The 19534-nt window shown below is 47.3% G+C and overlaps 1 protein-coding gene across 1 annotated transcript in view; it reads left to right on the top strand.

The window, feature by feature from the left end:
- SHCBP1 (SHC binding and spindle associated 1) overlaps positions 1 to 19534 on the top strand; it is a 286230-nt gene that overhangs the window by 238350 nt on the left and 28346 nt on the right. Inside the window, exon 12 of the mRNA XM_086945110.1 lies at positions 13790 to 13931. Within this exon, the coding sequence (XP_086801236.1) occupies positions 13790 to 13931 (142 nt within the window). The remainder of the gene's footprint in view (positions 1 to 13789; positions 13932 to 19534) is intronic.

Here is a 19534-nt window from a genome sequence, read left to right as displayed (position 1 = left end):
CTTGAGTGCTGGGTCTCCGACGGGACCCTCCATAGCAGTTGTTATCCCCCGACCAGTGGACATCAGGTGGTGGGAAGCAGGGTGCGGTTCATTTCTGAAGCGGCGACCTACTGCCTCGCTCCCCATCAACAGCTTCCGGGACTGCAGCTGCGGATCCACGACCCCTGGGCTGCGCTGCCACCAGCAATAGAGCAGACTACGGGTACGCTTGAAACCCCCAGGCCTCAACACTAACCCCCGGAATCCCTGACGGCCAACACGTGGGACCGGTCCAGCGGCTAAACACGACATGGCGGGCCTCAGGGGTAAAAAAGGGACTCTGACACTCCCGGAGATGCTGGCAAAAACTCAACATAAGACTGACAAAGGGCCGCCCTCCCCTGAAGTCGCAAGGACATCGCCGGCGCCTACCGGGGACCACACGCCCATCACTAGGTCTTTTCTGGAGACCTTGTTCAACTCTCTTAGAGATTACTTCAAGTCGGACTTTGGGAGGGAGTGGTCGCCATTGAGGAGGCTGACCAGACGAGGAGCTGCGAGATCGAACAGCTCCAGCAGGAAGTCCTGAGACTCACGGATCAACAGCTGGACCTTCAAGCCCACGCGGAAGATTTGGAAAACCGGTCCCGTCGCAACAACATACGGGTCCGGGGGGGTCCCTCAGAAAACAGAAGGGTTAGATGTCACCGGCTATTTGCAGGACCTCTTCCGGAACCTCTTGGGGGAACCTGCTGACTTTGTCATCCGAATAGACAGGGCACATAGAGTGGGGCTCCCCAGGCGTGTGGCCGCTCCGCTGCCGGACATCCAAGCCTTTCTTCCTGACTTCCCGCTCAAGGAGCAAATTCTTCGGGAGGCCAGGCGGGCGCAACCTCTCCAGTTTCGGGGTCACCCTGTAGCCCTTTTTCAGGACCTATCGGTCATTACACTACAAAACGGAAAGCATTCAAAGTAGCGACGGACGGCAGCAAGAGGTTCCATACGCCTGGGGCCATCCGTTCCGGCTGATATTTAAGTGGAATGGGGCCCTACAATAGATACGATCGCACAAGGACACTTGTACTCTACTTGGAATCGACCTGGAGGAGGACGTGCCACCAGTGAGATCATCGCAGGGGCCTTCCAGGTGAGGCAGGCAAACAGTGGGCCGTAGGCGATCCCCGGCGCGGCGCTTGAAGCCCGAGGCCCACATTATCACGCAGGAAAGAGCAACGGCCGTCGCAGAAGTGGCCAGGGAAACATCACCCTCTGAATGATTTCTACACCCTGTGGGGGGGGGGGGGGGGGGGAGAACAGTAGCATATATCATGCTCATAGATTGGGGGGGTGACGAGCGGGGAGCCATGATGGTTGCCACTGGATATGACCCTTGTAAGTAACTTTACCACAGCCCTGTGTGAACTGACAGGACTGGGACTATGCATTCTCACGGTTTGGGGGTTGAGGGGTGGGCACCCCTTGTCCACCTGTTTTTTTTTTTGTTTCTCTTTGGCCTTCTGTATCACTCCACTACCGCACTCAGAGCGTTGACGAGGCACACTCTTCAGAGCACCGGAGCTACCATGCCCACCAATGACACATTTCAAACTCAAGGTACTTACCCTTAATGTAAGGGGGCTCAACGACCCCATAAAACGCTGAGCTGTCCTATCTCTCTTAGAGCACTCTTCAGCCGATATCTGTCTCCTCCAGGAGACCCACCTGTTACCCAAAGACCAACACAGCCTCAAAACACGCGCCTTCCCTACGCAGCTTTTCTCCTCTTCTCCCCAGAAAAAGACAGGAGTAGCAATATTGATATCCAAATCCTTTCAGGGCAAGGTTCTCCAACGGGAGGCAGAGTTTAAGAGGGCGACTCTTGGTCTATCGCTTCCTGGTGGCGGGACTCACAGTACTAGTGGGTTCGGTATACGCACCCAACGATGGTCAGGAAACCTTTCTCCAGACAGCACTGGCGGCGGCTACGGCCAATACCGAACAACATCTGGTGCTGGGGGGCGACCATAACCTGGTTTTCCACAACGCAGCTGACCGCTCTTGCCAGAGAACAGGCCAGGTTGGGGCCCTCTCCAGGGCGGGACACACACATCTCCGTGATCTAGGCCTCACTGACCTGTGGAGACATCTCCATCCACGTAGTACAGCGTACACCTACCACTCGGGGGCTCATAAATCTTACGCTAGGCTTGACTATTTCCTTTGCACTTCCACACTGGTACAGCGCACACACAAGGTTGAGATTTTGCCAGCCGCACTGTCAGACCATTCGCCGGTGGTGGCCGTGTTTCTTCTGCCAGCCATCCCGCACCCACAGCGACACTGGCGCCTTAGAGGCGCCCTTCTTCTCACCCCCTCTACAGTAAACCGTATCAAAGCCGCTATTACGCAATTCTTGACTCACAACAACACAGACACCACACGGGCCACTCAATGGGCTGCCCTTAAGGCTGTCCAGCGAGGGGGATGAATATCGATCGCCTCAGCCAACAATAAAGAGCGGGCGCAGAAGAGAGCCGAACTAACACAGCGCGTAGCAGAACTAGAACAAATGCACCAACGCACAGGTGCGGCGCGGGCATGGCGCCAGCTCTGCACCGAGAGAAAGATGTTAGCCGCCTTGGACCAGGACGTTGCAGAATATGCAGCACTTCGCCTCAAACGGGCCTACTATACAGGAGGGGATCGGTGCGGTCGGCTACTAGCGACCAAACTCCGGGAACAGTGACAGAGGCAGGGTGTGCAGGCCATAAGAACAGACCGGGACGAGCTGGTCTCGGACGATGCTGCTATAACAGAAACCTTTGGGACATTTTATCAGTCGCTCTACGCAGGCGACACTCTTGACCTACAGGCGACCCAGACCTACCTACAAGGTGCACGTCTTCCATCTCTAACTCCAGCTCAAGCAGACTTTCTGGACAGGCCCATAGGCCTGGAGGAAGTAGTGTCGGCGATCTCGCGCCTAAAGCTCGGGAAGTCGCCTGGCCCCGATGGGTACCCGCAATCTTTTACAAAACGTTTTGTCACCAGGTGGCCCTTATCCTCCGGGACCTTTTTAACTCCTTTGCTGAGCCTGGTGCGATCCCCGCAGAACTCCTGAAAAGCTGCAATCTCGGTCATACCGAAACCTGGCAGAGATGAAACCCGGTGTGGCTCGTATCGGCCAATTTCGCTCCTAAACATTGACTTCAAACTATATACGGGAATCATTGCGAGTCGCTTGGCGCCTTATATGCAACAACTAGTGGAGCCGGACCAGGCGAGTTTTATATCTCAGCGACAGACCAGCGACAACACCAAAAGAGTCCTCCATCTCATTGAAGCCAGGTCCCGTACGAGGCTGGGCTGCATGCTCCTCACCATCGACGCTGAAAAGGCCTTCAACTGGGTGCATTGGCCCTACTTAGAGCAGGTCCTGCACCTTTTTGGCTTTGGAGAGACACTTTGTACTCGCATACTAAACTGCTATAAGCAGCCCACGGTGCGAGTCAATGGTCATACATCTGCCCGCTTCTCGATCGTCAGGGGGACCAGACAGGGCTGCCCACTCTCCCCGGTCCTATTAGCCCTTTCTAGGGAACCGCTGGCACAGAGAATCCGGCAACACTCCCTCATCAAAGGTATCCCGTTCGGAGGGGACACACACAAAATTAACCTCTATGCTGATGACCTCCTACTCTCCCTCACCGACCCAATCCAATCCCTACGCGCGTTATTTATTGAGTTGCACGACTTTGCGCTCGCATCAGGATTCACGATCAACTCCGACAAATCAACAGCCCTTAATGTGTCTTTAACACCTGAGATGCTAGCCGAGGTTCGGGGGGGAACATGACCTACAGTGGTCAGACAACAGTCCCATAGCTAGGAATCCTCCTGGACCCTACACTCCCAGCTACTACCGAGGTGAACTATGCCAGGCTGCGCACACAATTCCGAGGGGAACTTCGGAGATGGAAACGCCACTCCCGCTCCTGGTTGGGGAGAATAGCCGCCACCAAAATGACCCTCTTGCCACAGATCCTAGATCTGTTTCAGACCCTCCCCCTACAACCACCGAAGAACTGGATACAACAAACAGTCTGAACTGGAGTGCTTTATCTGGCAGGGCCGTCGTCCACGCTTCAAGCATGATATCGTGGTCCTTCCGCCAGGCTACGGTGGAGTGGGAGTTCCGGATCTCCAACGTTATTTTTACGCGGCACAACTTGGAAGCCTAGTGGAATGGCATCAATTTGAATCGGGCAAACATTGGCTCTTCCAATACCAAGCAGTGGCGGGTATGCCACTACAAGGGGTGCCCTTTATCCCTAGACGACACCGACCACCGAATTTATATGCATCTCAGATCACGGGCACGGTCATGGAGGTGTGGGACCGGGTCGCCACCAAATACGATTTGACTTCCTTCCCCTCACCCATGACTCCGATACTCGCCAATCCTGACTTTACTCTGGCGCTCAACCCGAAAGCATTCACTGCCTTGCGACACTCCCCTTGCAAATCCCTAGGTCATCTTTTTGATGTAAAGGACGTGCTCTCCTTTCAACAAGTAAAGGAAGATTACGGCCTCACAGAGGATGACCGGTTGTTATACCTACAGGTTCGTCACTGGGCGCTTCACCCCGAGATCAAGCCCGGGGCACAGCGACTCCTCTCCCCCTATGAGAAATGGTTAGTCGCCCGCACATCTGAGAAGAAACTGATCTCCCACTTATACCAACATCTCCTCCTCACGAACATTTACACACACAACGCTGGCAGGTACAGGTGGGAGCGGGAATTAGGAAGATCTCTCACACATAAAGAATAGAGTGGCATATATCGTAGAGCACGCCATTCCGCATACCACACTGGACTGACCAAAACTCTGACGAAAGTGGCCACCTACTGGTATCACACCCCTGAATGCCTCCACCAATTTGACCCACACATTAGCGACCGATGCTGGAGGGGGTGTGGGGAGTTAGGGACATTGGAACATCTGCTGTGGAGCTGTGACCGCTTACAGGGATACTGGGGCACGATATTGGATGACCTAGATGACCACCTGGATACACAACTTCCCCGGTTCCTCGCCTACATCTTGCTGGGACTGCCCAATACCCTAATATACCCACTGAAATACCGGAGAGGGCGTCTCATTGCTATAGCGTTAGGGGCGGCTACACAAAATATCTTAGCACATTGGAGGACACCGCAGGCCCCCCGCATACTAGTTGGTTACATAGGCTATGGATGATGCTTGGCATGGAGAAACTGTCGCTGGCGCAGGCAGGGCGGAGTGACGAATTCCCGGAGCTGTGGTGCCCCTTCTTGACATTAATCACTAAAGAATTTCGTGAATTGAGCTGCCCAAGCGCAAACTGAAAGCCAAGCTCTGAGGACTACCTCACTTGCTTTTTCTTTTCACCACACGGAGGATACCTTTTTGTTTAGTGGACAAGGAGGAGAGGGAGGGGGAGTGTGGGGTGGTTGCGTTTTTCTGGGTCACAGGGGATCCACATCATTGATTGGTTCCGTTCTGCTTTAGTAATATATACCTGTGTCGCACTGGAGCTTGCCTTGCATTGCCTGAATGTTCCTTCAAGATTCCTGTATTTTTTCTTCTTTGAAATCTCAATAAAAGATTTAAACCATAAAGGTACTGCGGCGCCCAGGAGGTCGCCAACGCCCAGGGAGTCTTCACCTGTTCATGTGGCTTCGCCTGTGCGGGCGCCGTCTCCACCAGCTCTGCAGCTTCCAGTTTGGCCTCAGGTCTAACCTGTACAGGAAGGTACGGATTCTTATTCTCATCTTCTTGGCCCTGGAACGGATCCTATGCATTTTTCAAATGCTATGTTTGGCATGTTTGCCAGGTCCTCCCATCCTGCTGGTGTGCCTTCGGCCCCGTGGGGCCATTGGCCTTTAATTTGGGTGTTCCTTTATCAATACGCCCAGGCGCCTTTCGTGCCATTCATGCCGACGACCCTGGCTTGGCACCAAGGTCTTCCACTCCGGTTCCTCGGAATACAGCTGTTGAGTCGGCACTGCATCAGATTCAGTCGTCGCCGAGGCTTGATCCGGAAGGTCCTCCTTCGGCACCAATGCCTTCGTCACCGGCAACGGCGATCCGGAAGCAGCACTCTAGGAGGGATGCACAGAGACTGCTTGAAGAGGAGGAATATAGGAAAGATGAAGAGGAAGGAGACTCTGTAGACGAATTTGAAGGCTTACAGGAGGCCGGTTGGTTGGTTTCTTCACCGGAAGGCAAACTCCTCACCTAAAGCTGGATGTTGCTCCTTATCATATTGTTGTAAGGAAAGCCCCTGATAGCTTGACCTGCAGTTTACCTTCAGCTGAAATAGTCTAACATTCTGATTGAGGTTCTGAATACATCTTCTGCAGTATCTGAGCCTCTTCTGCCCTTCAATAAAGCTTTGACAGAACCTATTTTCGAAGTGTGGCAAAGACCCTTGCTCCAGCCGTTTCTAGGTCTATTGCGAGGAGGTACAAACTGGTTCCTAGGGATCCTGCATTTCTGTCCATTCATCCTTCACCTGAAAGCTTAGTGGTCCAAGCTTCTTGTTCGAAACAGTCATCCAGTTCCTTCCCTACCATCCCGGGGGATAGGGATTCTAAAAAAAAAGAAGGGAGCTGGCGGCAAAGAAAGTATTTTCATCTGCAAGTATGGCATTGAAATCCACTAATGCTACCTGTTTACTTGGAAGATATATCCTTGCTCTTATGGACTGTGTCAAACAGCTAGCCCCAAAGCTACCTGAGGATGATCAGGTTAATTTCCTTGAGGCACTTTCTGACTCTCAGGCCATGGCCCGACAAGTTATACAGTCAGGTTTGGATACGGCTGACTCAGTGGCACGTGTAATGGGATCTTCTGTGGCAACAAGAAGACAAGCTTGGCTAAGGTCATCTGTATTTTCTCCTGATGTTCAGGCAACCCTGTTGGATTTGCCCTTTGATGGTACGAGACTGTTTGGCACGAAGGCTGACTTTGCATCACAAAGCTTTAAAGATAGCAGAGCGACTGCAAGATCTCTGGGCCTTCAAACGCAATCTAGAGAATATGGCTACAAGCAGTATCGAGGTTTTGGAAGGGCAGCTTGCTTTCGTGGCCGCCAACAATATCAGCTGAGTTGGCAGCAGAACCCTTTGTACAAATCTGGGGTAAAAATAGGGTCCTACTTCGAGGAGCCGCTCAGCAGCAGTCCTCCTCCTCCTCTTCTCCTCTCCCCACCGTTGGTGCCTCAGGAAAGCAGCTCTAGATCCCCATCTTAGAGCCTGTTGGTCCTGTAGGGGTCAGGTGTCCTAATTTCTACAAGATTGGAAATCAATTACTTCAGACCGTTGGGTTTTGAATCTTGTAGAGAATGGGTACAACCTCCCTTTTTCAGAGTTTCCTCCTCCTTACATCCCTCACCAGTGATGGTGTTCAGAGGACCACTTGCAGCTTTTGCAGCAGGAGGTTCTTGCCTTGCTACAAAAAGGTGCGATAGAGGTGGTTCCAGAGCAGGAAAGGGGTCAAGGGTGCTTCTCCTGATATTTCCTGATACCCAAAAAGGACAGTCGGTTGAGGCCGATCCTGGACCTCAGGATTTTGAATCATTACCTCAGGAAGTAAAAGTTCAAAATGTTGACCTTGGCTCTGGTACTTCTCGTGCTGCAACAGGAAGACTGGATGGTTTACACCGATCTGCAGGATACGTATTTTCAACTTCCCATCCTGAAGTCACATCGGAAGTATCTCCGGTTCACTGTAGATTAGCAACACTACCAGTTTGCGGTCCTTCTGTTCGGTCTGACTTTTGCGCCTCGAGTCTTTACAAAGATGATGGTGGAGGTAGCGGCACATCTCAGAAGGTATGGGGTTCCTGTTTTCCCCTATCTGGACGACTGGCTGTTTAAAGCAGAATCTCTGGAGTTTGTGTTGCGCCACTTGCAAGCAACAAAGCATCTGTTGCTTTACTTGGGTTTCTCGATAAATGTACCCAAATCTCACCTGGTGCATTCTGAGCGCAGCCTGTTCATGGGGGCAATACTGGACACTACTGTGTGTCGGGCATTTCCGCCTCCGCAGAGGATTCTCGACATTCAGATGATTCCTTTGTTTCATGATGGAACGGTTATTTAGTCCTGAAGGCTCTACGTCTGCTCGCTTCCTGCATACTGTTGGTCAGTCATGCATGCTGGCCCATATATATAATATAAGCGAGGTAACAACAAGAGGTAATATATCATATTTAGCCCTTGAATTACATAGTGAAGTTGGTATACTTCATTAATTTTATGTATACCAATGAATATAAATGCCATTGCTTCATTACCATTCATCTTTAGCTGTTGGTGTTCTTCTAAATCATCAATTCCTTCTTTTAATTACCATGTGAGTGCTCCTACTTGTGCAGAAGCCATACGTATTAAATGACAAACTGTCTAGGTTTTAAATAATGGAGGGTTATAATATTAGTATGCATACATAGATTCAAATATAGATAAATATATATAGGTGGCGGTGTCAATTTGAACATTGTTGTTAATATTTGAAATCATAGAGTGGATTATCATAGACTAAGATAATCACGTTTGAAGATTTTTTATGATGTGTCTTTTTAATAAAAAAGTGTTTTAACATTGTACAAATGGAATTTTTTTACAGGAAGTGTGGTAATTTCCTGAAGAAGGCGTTTGATACGCTGAAACGCTCGTCGGAAAATAATTACTACTTGAACCACAATTTGTCTACTGTTTTATGAATTTCTACTAGCAGCCCGTCCCGACGTTGTCCGGGAGCAATTAGGTTTCAGGGCCCCCGCCCGCCCCGACGTTGTCCGTTGGTCCCCCGGACCCTTCCTCCATATATTGCAGAATTATACCTCTATGTTTACTTTGTACGCTTTTATAACCTGCAAACTGCACTGTTTCCTCCTGTAATGCAGTATTATACCTCTGTTTACTTTGTACGCTGTTGTAACATGCACACATAACTTTTTCCTCTTGTAATGCACCATTTGGCTCACTTTTGTAATGCTCCGTTTGCTTCCTTTTGCTCACGATTGCCATTTTTGCTTCATTTTCCCGCCGCTCATAAATAAATAAATAACCTACCGTACCTCATCCTCCGCTCACCGCTCCTCCCCGCCTGTCCGCCGCTCCTCACCGCCTGTCCGCTGCTCCTCACCGCCTGTCCACGCTCCTCACCGCCTGTCCGCTGCTCCTCACCGCTCCTCCCCGCGCCATGTCCGCCGGTCCTCCTCGCACTGCTGGACGCCGTTCCTCCCCGCGCTCCTCACGTCAGCACGCACGTCGCGGCCGGCGCTTCTTCCAAGGGACTACTTTTTTTTTAGGTAAATTGTTTAAATAACGTATATTTATTACGTTTATATAGCCTATGTCCATCTGCACACCCTCACGATTGCAACGATGTATCGGGTGTGTGGATTGGCGCTGTGGTTCCCGAGTTTACCCGCCTCAAAGGTTCAAAGTTCTTCCTTTATAATAGTAGTATAGATTGTGTATTGATTTAGATTTTTATGTATATTTTTTATTTGTATTTGCAATAATATACGTAAATAAGATGAATGTTGCATTTACGCTTTTGATTCCATGCACTTGTTTTTAACCAACTGTGATTTTTTTGTATTGAATAAACTTTACGTATTCCCTTTTTTAATTAACTCTGTGTGCTTGTTATACACTCTGCATATCTATATATGCATGTATAAACGATTGCCAAGGGATTGTTTTTACACATAGGCCCATGAGGGCACTCCAGGGATGCCCCCGCCGTTAGTGGTATCAACACAACAGATCTCGGAAGGTCTGAATCTCCAGAGACGCTGCAGCTGAGCTGACTTGGTGAGGTGTGCAGGGCAACCTGTCTCAGGGAAAGCCTTTTTAGCCTCCTCCCCCGGTGGTCACAGTTATCACGGATGCTTCCACTCTAGGGTGGGGTGTTCATCTGGGTGATCTGGAGGTCAAAGGTCTTTGGTCTCCAGAGGAAAGGTTGCTTCACATCAACCTTCTGGAATTACGTACTATACATTTGGCACTGAAAGCTGTCCTTCCATCCCTTCGCGGTCAGTCAGTTCAGGTCCTGACGGACAACACTACCGCAATGTGGTGCATCAACAAACAGGGAGGTGTATGGTCGTATCGACTCTGGTCCTGGGCTGAGGGACATCAGATTTGTGTGTTTGCAATTCATCTAGCCAATGTGCTGAATTTTCGTGCGGACAGTCTGTCGGCTTTACTTGGCCGATCATGAGTGGCGGCTTCATCCGAAGGTGGTCCTTCACATCTTCGAGAAGTGGGGGTCTCCTCGGATGGACATGTTTTTCCAATCACGAGAACGCGCATTGCCCGTTCAGCAGTATCCGATACAGGGAGCGCTGGGGGGCGCGTTTCAGTTGGATTGGAGCTCGCAACTCTTTTACTTATTTCCTCCCATACCCTTGATTCCTCGGGTTCTGAGGAAGATTCGCCAAGACTGAGCCCAAGTTATATTGATCGCTCCGGATTGGCCAAGAATGGTGTGGTACATGGATCTTCTTCACCTCTCATCGCACCCTCTGCTCCATCTCCCTCTCAGGGTAGACCTACTCTCGCAGTCGCAGGAGCAGGTTCTACACCCCCACCTCCAGAGCCTGCACCTTCATGCCTGGAGTTTGAACGGGGCAACCAGAGTTCTTTTTCTCTCCCACCGGATATGGTGGATGTTATTTTATCTTCCAGGGGACACTCCACCAAAATCTGTGTGTTCTTCCAGGTGGTCCAAATTTGTAAAATGGTGTGGAGAGAGGTCCATTGATCCTTTAAAGGCCTGTTTGTCTCATGTGTTTCTCTTTCCTTGGCCCAGCAGGGCTGTGCTGTGGCTACAGTTAAAGGTTATTTGTCGGCTTTTATTTGTTTGCCGGATCATCCGTCTTTATTCAAATCTCTATTTATGAGGTTCATTAACGGCCTTTCAAATACGTTTCCTCACTCCTTTCATTATGCCTCTGTGGGATTTAAATCTCGTTCTTACCTTTTTAATGCGTTCTCCTTTTGAGCCTCTTCATAGTTGTCCTTTGAGGCTTCTCTCTTTAAAAACGTTTTTCTTGATTGCCATTACCTCGGCCAGAAGGGTAAGTGAGCTTCAGGCTCTTAGTTCTAAACCTCCTTTCTTGACAATTCATGCAGATAAGTTGGTCCTTAGTACCAGAGCTGCTTTCCTTCCAAACCATTCATGCAGATAAGTTGGTCCTTAGTACCAGAGCTGCTTTCCTTCCAAAAGTGATTACTTTTTTTTCATTTGGGACAGTCCATTACCTTAACTACCTTCTATCGTCCCCGTCACCCTTCCAAGGAGGAGGAGAGACTTCATCGTTTGGATCCTACGAGAGCTGTCCGTTTTTATTTGGACAGAACAAAGGATCTGAGGCTGGACGATCAGCTCTTTGTGGGCTACCTTGGGCGAATGAATGGCAAGGCTGTGCACAAACGGAATCTCTCCAGGTGGATAATCTTGTGCATCAAGAACTGATACACATTTGGCCAAGAAGGACCCTCCTGAAAGTATCAGAGCTCATTCTACCAGAGCGAAGTCACCTTCTTCTGCTTTGGCTAGAGGTGTCCCTGTTATTGATATTTGTAAGGCAGCAACTTGGGACTCCCTCCATACTTTTGCTAAGCATTACTGCTGGGATTCGGAGGTTAGTAGGGACGGCCATTTTGCACGTTCTGTTCTGCAAGATTTTTTGGTCTAGTCAGGTGAACACCCTCCTCCTGGTGAGGCACGGCTTTGGGATTCTATTCAAAAGGTGAGGAATCCACAGGCAGATGTATCCATCAGAAGAACAAGTTACTTACCTTTGGTAAAGCTTTTTCTGGTGGATACAGTATCTGCCTGTGGATTGCTCACTGTCCCACCCGCCTCCCTGTTGTCCACCTGTTTGACATGAATGTTTTAATATTTCTTTTTCATGTTTATGCTTTCATAGTGGGAAATGCTTGGTCAGATGCCCTTTTTCCATCCTATTGTCAGTTACGTGTCTTTACATTTGTATATATATATATATATATATATATATATATATATATATATATATATATATATATATATATACTGTGTATACGTGTGAAATGTGTCGGTCCGCCCGTTTGCCTCGTAAGCAAGGAGAAAATGGGTGGAACTGACGTCAGCATGCCGACTAGGTCTTAGGTAGGAGTACGGACAGTGGGCCCCCCCCCCCCCACCCCCTCCCTCCCCAGAACAAAAAGTAATTGCCATTTGGCGGTCATTGCAGTGAGGGGAGAGAGTAGGCAGCACGAAGTTGCCTGATAAGGATAACAGAGGTTAAGTGGGACTATTCATTCAGGACTTTGAATGCGAGTGCTGAGTCAAGCGCCCTGAATTTGGGATATCACTTGTTGTTTGGCTCCGCTTTACACTAAATGCGGAACCAGGTTGGACTACAGTACCTAGCATGCAATTTGCCCTGAGCCACAAGCACACCTGCACGAAGGAGGAGGGGCCGAGAGACTACCTTAAGGGAGTGGTCTCTGAGTCTAATCCAGGATCTAACCACCAGTCTGTGAGACCGGTATTGATGACGGCCGAACCCGCCTAGAAACGCGTCTACCAAAAGCGTTTCACGGACTGCGAGGACTGAGCTGTGTGGCACTTAATAAATCCCCTGTTGTTACCCGGAGCTGTGTCCTGGTTGTTTTTCAGCGGAGAGGAGCAGTGGTATGGATATATATATATATATATATATATATATATATATATATATATATTATACTGTGCGAAAATGCCGGTCCGCCCATTTCCCTCGAAAGCAAGGAGAAAATGGGTGGAACTGACGTCAGCATGCCGACTAGGTCTTAGGGCTCCGCTGACGTCCTACGGAGTCTCGAGCCGGCCGTGCTATTATGACGTCCTCGTCGACGTCTGAGAGCTAGGAAAATAATTTACACAGAATGCTGGCGCAGGGGGTATTAAAAAGGTGAGGAATCCACAGGCAGATACTGTATCCACCAGAAAAAGCATTACCGAAGGTAACTAACTAGTTCATTTGGTTAGTATTTTTACCAGAACACCCCTTATAAAATGAAGTCTAGCAAAGTGCAGTTTTATCAATTTTCTTTTGCTTTCTTAAGAGTGACCTCTATTTAAGGGTATTGCAGATAATGTGTTTGAGTTTGCAAACTTTCAGAACAGGCTTTTCTGACTTGCAATGGAAGGTAAAATTGCCCACCCTCCAAAAAAGCACGGTCTCACTTAATTTGTATTTCAGTGTTGGACTGGGGCGGGAGAGCAGCCAGGCTCACTGAATCTTCTGTCCTATTGGTGACGATTAGCCCTTACCTGCCCCATTTGATTTCTGTAAAGTTAACCAATATGTCCTGCAATGGAAAAAGCAAAAATATTATTGTATTTTGTATACAGTGCAGATATGAAATAAACAATTGAATGGCACGAAAAAGTGTGAAGATGTGTACTTTTCGTAGGTAAAACAGCCCATTATGCATTTGCACTTCCTAGGAGGCAGTAAGATGCACCTCTACATACAATAGCATGACCGCAAGAGTAAAATATTCCTTGGGGCTCAACCTACATAGGCAAAGTTTGAAGGAGGCTTACTAGTGGCCTACATTTTAAAGAAGGACCTGTATTTATTTTTGGTAATTTTATTGTATGTTTCTGTAACTGGGGCTATTAACCCTTCTGAAATGTTAAATATAGGATTCCTTATTATCTGTTTTTATAATGAATTTGTTTGACTTAATTTCCCTATTTGTATTGTAGGATTTTTTTGATGAAGTTTATGACATTCCCAAAATAACTCTAGAGAATAATGTGATCCACAATAATGAAGGTTATGGTGTCATCTTGGTTAAGCCTACAACTCTTGTGAACCCGATGAGCAATGCTGGAAATGATCATCCGGGTAAGATTTGAGCTGGATGTAGATGGTTTCTTTTTAGCTTTGATTTGTTTTTTTCGTTTTCATCTAATGGCTTTAGTTTTTGCTTCTCTAACGAAGGATTAAGTTCCAATAGATGTTGAGCAGAGCAGAACTATGACTTTTGGGAACAGGGAGATTTCTGCTTTATTTTAGTATTTTTGATTTTCTCATTAATCAACATTAATAAATACAGATGATCTAAATATAATGTGGCACATGGTGATCTTTGGTACGTTTAAACTTATGTCAGACTTGCTTAACTGATCATTGCCGCTTTTTTAAAATAACTTTACTGAGAGTAGGTATTTGTAAGGCCTCTAGATATCTGAACCATCTTTACTGCATTGCTTGCATTTTGTAGTTTGGTCGATAGGACAACACTGCTCTTCAAGCAAAGCAGTTTTTGCAATCTGTCCCCTCTGAAATTACTTTGGACGATAATTTGGGCCCACTGAATGATTCAACTGGACACATTGACCTGTTCCACACATTGACATGTTCCTCCCACTTTTTTTCAGTAATTCCAATGGTGTCTCCGTTAGGTGGCTCCAGTCTTCCGTCCTGCAGCTAACACAGTCCAATTTTTAGGTCCAGCCTGAGCCAGCGTGCAAGCGCTGCTCTGGAGATCTGGGGTAGGTACTGTACGGAGGAGAAGCCCCCCCCACATTTCTCATTGGCTTGTGCCTTTGTCCTTCCTAAATGCTGGTGTGTGATTCCTTCATAGGCATGTTAGTCCCGCCTTAGTACAGCCATGGCTACTGGCCCCTTATCTTGTTTACTACACCTACGTGTACTTTTTCTTTTCTTTTTTTTCCCTTCGATCACTGGTTCTGCACAGCGCTGGCTTTCAAATGAACGAGGCGCGTCTCATTGTGCGCGGCTTGCCCGTTGTTGTTTTTAACATATTAAATAATAATGGCGGCCGCGGGTCTTGTTTCCTCTGCCACCCGGTCTCAACTTTACAAATGAGTGAGACCTATTGGCGTTGCCAATGCTCTTTTAAATTTAGAAGCACTGTCCGCTTTGAAATTTTACTTTTACGTAGGTGTAAAGGAAGGATTCGGCATGTCAGTGTAACTAATTATTGAAGCGGTGAGGTACACAAATATGGTCCAAAATGTAATTTATTTCCTTTCAAATGTACTTAATGGCCGGAGCTGCCCACTTTAGTGCCAGTAAACTAGGTTTGAGCCCCTCTCTCCCCGTGCCAACCAAAACATGAATGTGTCCTTGTGTACCGTAACTGGCGCTCATGTAAAGTGCTCCAATACCTTCAGGTCGAGTTCGCACTTTATAAATCTGCAAAAAAAATTTAAAAAACAGGAGTTACACGATCTTTCCAGTGCAGCGCCAGTCAGCAGCTGCATACAGAGAACTCCCCCCCTACATTCAGGAACACAGAACACATAAAAAAATAATAAAACTCAATGATGAGGTACACGAATATGGTCCCAAATGTACTTTAATTCCTCGAGTGGACAACTAGGAGTAACAAGATCCTGCCAGCTAGCAACTGCTTTGAGCGCTTCCCCGACATTCAGGAACACAGATACAAATAATAACATTCAGGGAGCCCATAACGCTAGCGCACGTTAAAGAACACACCCAAAACTAGCCCACAACAAATATGTTTAGAATTAAGCACGATTGCTAAGTGACAGGTTAGCATTGCGCATGGTGTTCTTTCCTACTAGTCTTATTTGGGGTAGTTATCTTTATTTCGGATTAAAAAACAAAAACGCAAATATTACATCCCAATCACAGAGTTATATATACACAACAGACATCATACGAAAATATTGAGAATAAAATCTTAATTCAAAGTAACAGAAATGTATAAAACCAATGAAACAATTTCATCGTGGCACAATAAATCAGAAAGCATCAATCAACCATAAAGCATCCTTCAGCCGTCTTTCTGATACCTCCTTTAAAAACAAATACAATAGAGAAACATGTTCATCATGCAACAATTGCAGAAATTTGTGGCGACTTGACCACAATGGTGCTATGAAATTCTCTCGAAGTTGACTCTAAATAAAGCCCTAATTCAGAACAAAATAAAAGAAGTGTCCAGTTGAATCACAGAGTCGCGGCTTCAGGAACTTGCATATTTAACTTGGTTCCACCCTTTGGGCATGGCCAGGGTTGGATTGGCGCTACAATTCACCCCCAGGCAGCCAAATAAAAGTTGCCCACATTCCAGATCGCAACCTTTCGCAATACACTGCTTAGTTAGGATAATGGAGGTAAATGATGACCAACATTTGTGGTTATACAAGTATTTTAAAGCTTATAGGGCCATTACTTAAATAGAAAGTTAACATTCCAATGATAAAATATATACTTTAGAAACACAGAAGTATCAAAAATACCAGGAACTCACTTTTAATTGTGTTTTTTATCCATTGTTTGCTATGGATGTTTTGATTAATGTTCACTGGTGAACATGATATGCCTTTTACACTTACTTTTTTATGATATTCATTTTATTTTTTGCAGTACTTAAGAGAGGCCCTCCAATGTTCAGTGACTGGTGAAAGGTTCATCTCTGTTTTTTGTTTTACTTGCTGCTAGCATCACGTACGTTCTGAGAAAGGGAATGATGCTATTGTGTAAATGCAAAAAGAAACCAAAAATAGTGTCACTTTCCTTACGTGCAGTTTTGTCTAATATGAACTAGGCCCTGAGGCATTGGGGTGCTTTAATGAGCACCTGATGACATTAGAGAGGGTCACTTTCTTTTATGTAGGTTCCCCACACCCACACCCCCTCTCAGGCACCACACGCATAACAACAGAGGCTCCGTCCCCAACAACCTCACCAATGTACCCCTCACTATAGAACCTTCCTCCACCCTCTGCACCCCTAGACTCAAATGCATACTTCTCAATTGCAGATCGGCCCAAAGACATTCCGGGGGGGTCGCCGATCTCATTTCTCTGGAACCGGATCTAGCCATTCTGACTGAAACATGGTTGTCCGATTCTTCTACACCTATCATGGATATCCTAGTCCCCCCCAACTACTGTATCATTACACTTGACAGGACCAAAAAGACAGGCGGTGGAATTGCCTGTATTTACAGAAGCAACCTTTCAGTTATTAAAGCGTCCGCCCCTTCCCTTACTTCCTGTGAATACCTCTGCCTTGATGTCATCAGCGAAAGCAAACCGGTATGCTCACTACACATCATATACCACCACCTGGGGACAAGCTCTCCTTCTCCCAACAACTCATGGACACAATCTCAACCAACTCAGGACGGCAAAACACCCAAATTTTCCTTGGCGACTACAATCTCCACTGGAATGACAGCAGTGACATAGTGGTAAATAGCCTCAAAATCTTCCTCAACGCCCTTGATCTCACCCAAATATGCAATAGCCCTACCCATGAGAAAGGTTCTATCCTCGACCTTATCTCCAAAGAGGACGCTATTCAACTTGAGTCAATCCAACCTTGTGACTGGTCAGATCATCATATTGTCTCCTTCCTTATCAATGAAAAAATAAAATTTAACCCAGTTCAACCTTCTAAGCCCAAAGTTTGGAAAAGAGACATGAAGAAACTCAACCCAAACTCCTTACCGCCTAACAGCCGCAATCTCCTACTTCCCCCTTCCGGCGCTACGGACGTTCAACTCCTGACTGACCACTATCTCAATGCTATGACCACAATAATCAATGAGGCTGCACCCATGCAACTGAAAAGAGTCTCATCCAAGATCTCCAACCCATGGTATGACGGGAGCCTCAATGAAGATAGACGGGCCATGCGACTGGCAGAGCGCGCCTGGAGATCAGCCCCCTCTGCACTGCACCTAAAAACCCATAAGAAACAGAGAAACGCCTACTTCAGGAAAATAAAACGCTCAAAAAGAGATTTCTTCAGCCTCCAGCTCACCCAAGCAAAAAACCGCCCAAGAAAACTGTTTGAGCTAATCGGAACACAATCCAAAGAACAACCCCAGACACTCAGCACCATGGGCGTTACACCTTCCTGTGAAGACTTCTCTGCTTTCTTTAACCAAAAAACCGACAACATAAGAAGCGATCGCCTCAATGACGCAATCCTTTACTCCAACTCCCAACACACAGCATCGTCTGAACCAAAGAACAATGCTACATGGGCATCCTTTGGCACCTAATCCGAAGAAGAAATTGGCAGATTGCTCAGCACCCTGAAACCATCCAATCACCTCACAGACCCCCTTCCTGCTAACGCTGTAAAAGACTTTACCCCTTTGCTCCTCCCACTCTGGACTAAGATTATCAATAGCTCTCTTAAACAAGGATCCATCCCTAGCGCCCTCAAAGTCAGACAAGTCACACCCCTACTAAAAAAAACAGCAGACCCCACTGATCTAAACAATTTCCGTCCTATTACAAATATTCCCACTCTCGCTAAACTGTTCGAAAAATGCGTACAGCTACAACTGGCTAAACACATAGATAAGTTTGATCTCCTCAACCCTCATCAATCAGGCTTCTGAGCAGTGCACAGTACCGAAACTGCTATGACTCACATAGTTGACGACGCCCTCCAAATCCTAGACCAAAACGATACCTGCCTCCTTATCTTTCTTGATCTCTCTTCAGCATTCGACACAGTTAAACATGAGAACCTACTCGAACTATTAAACACAAGAATAGGCATATCTGGGACTGTTCTCAAGTGGTTCACTTCCTTTCTACACAACCGGTCTCAGAGATTCAAAAGCAACAACCTGATGTCCTCTCCGGTACCTGTATCGCTAGGCGTCCCTCAAGGATCCTCCCTCTCCCCAACACTGTTCAACCTAGTTATGGAACCTCTCACTACTTTGCTACAAGCATCCAATGTTCACTTTCACATGTATGCCGACGACACCCAACTTTATCTCAAAATACAATCTCCCAAGGACATCATGCTTCTGAACACCACGATCAGAAACACCCAATCCTGGCTTGCCGAGAATCACCTCAAACTCAATGCGCTGAAGACTGAGTTCCTCCTGATCTCACCTCCCGCAAAAATCTCTACCGCTCAAACATGGCTTAAGCACCTAACGGCTCTAAATGTACAACCTACCATCGTAGACTCAGCAAAATCTTTAGAATTAACACTTGACGCCAATCTCAACATGCAGCAGCACATCAGCAAGGCAACAAAAGGAGCGAACTTCCAAATCAATACCTTGAGAAAACTTAAACCCTTCCTTCCAGCCAAAGACTTCCATACTGCAGTATAATCTATAGTCATCCCGCACATAGATTACGGTAGCACTGCACTCTGCGGGCTCCCCCTAACTACAACGGCACCCCTAAGAGCGTCCCTTAACGCTGCAGCGAGACTCCTCACTGGCTCAAAAAAACACTCGCATATCTCCCCTGACTTTAAATCCCTGAACTGGCTACCTTTTGAAGCCAGAATACATCTGAAAATCGCCTGCATGACACACAAGGCTGTACACATGAACTCACCCGCCTACCTCACTCAAAAGCTGACAATTTCTGATGGCTCTAGAACTACTAGAAGCACAAACAATTTTCTGCTGAAGCCTCGAAGGTTTCAGAAGGAAAAAACCTATAAACGCTCCTTCT

Source organism: Lissotriton vulgaris, chromosome 12 (assembly GCF_964263255.1).
Source record: "Lissotriton vulgaris chromosome 12, aLisVul1.2, whole genome shotgun sequence".
Classification (NCBI taxonomy): Eukaryota; Metazoa; Chordata; class Amphibia; order Caudata; family Salamandridae; genus Lissotriton; species Lissotriton vulgaris.
The sequence above is the reverse complement of the archived record's forward strand: the minus strand, read 5'-3'. Positions and strand labels throughout refer to the sequence as shown.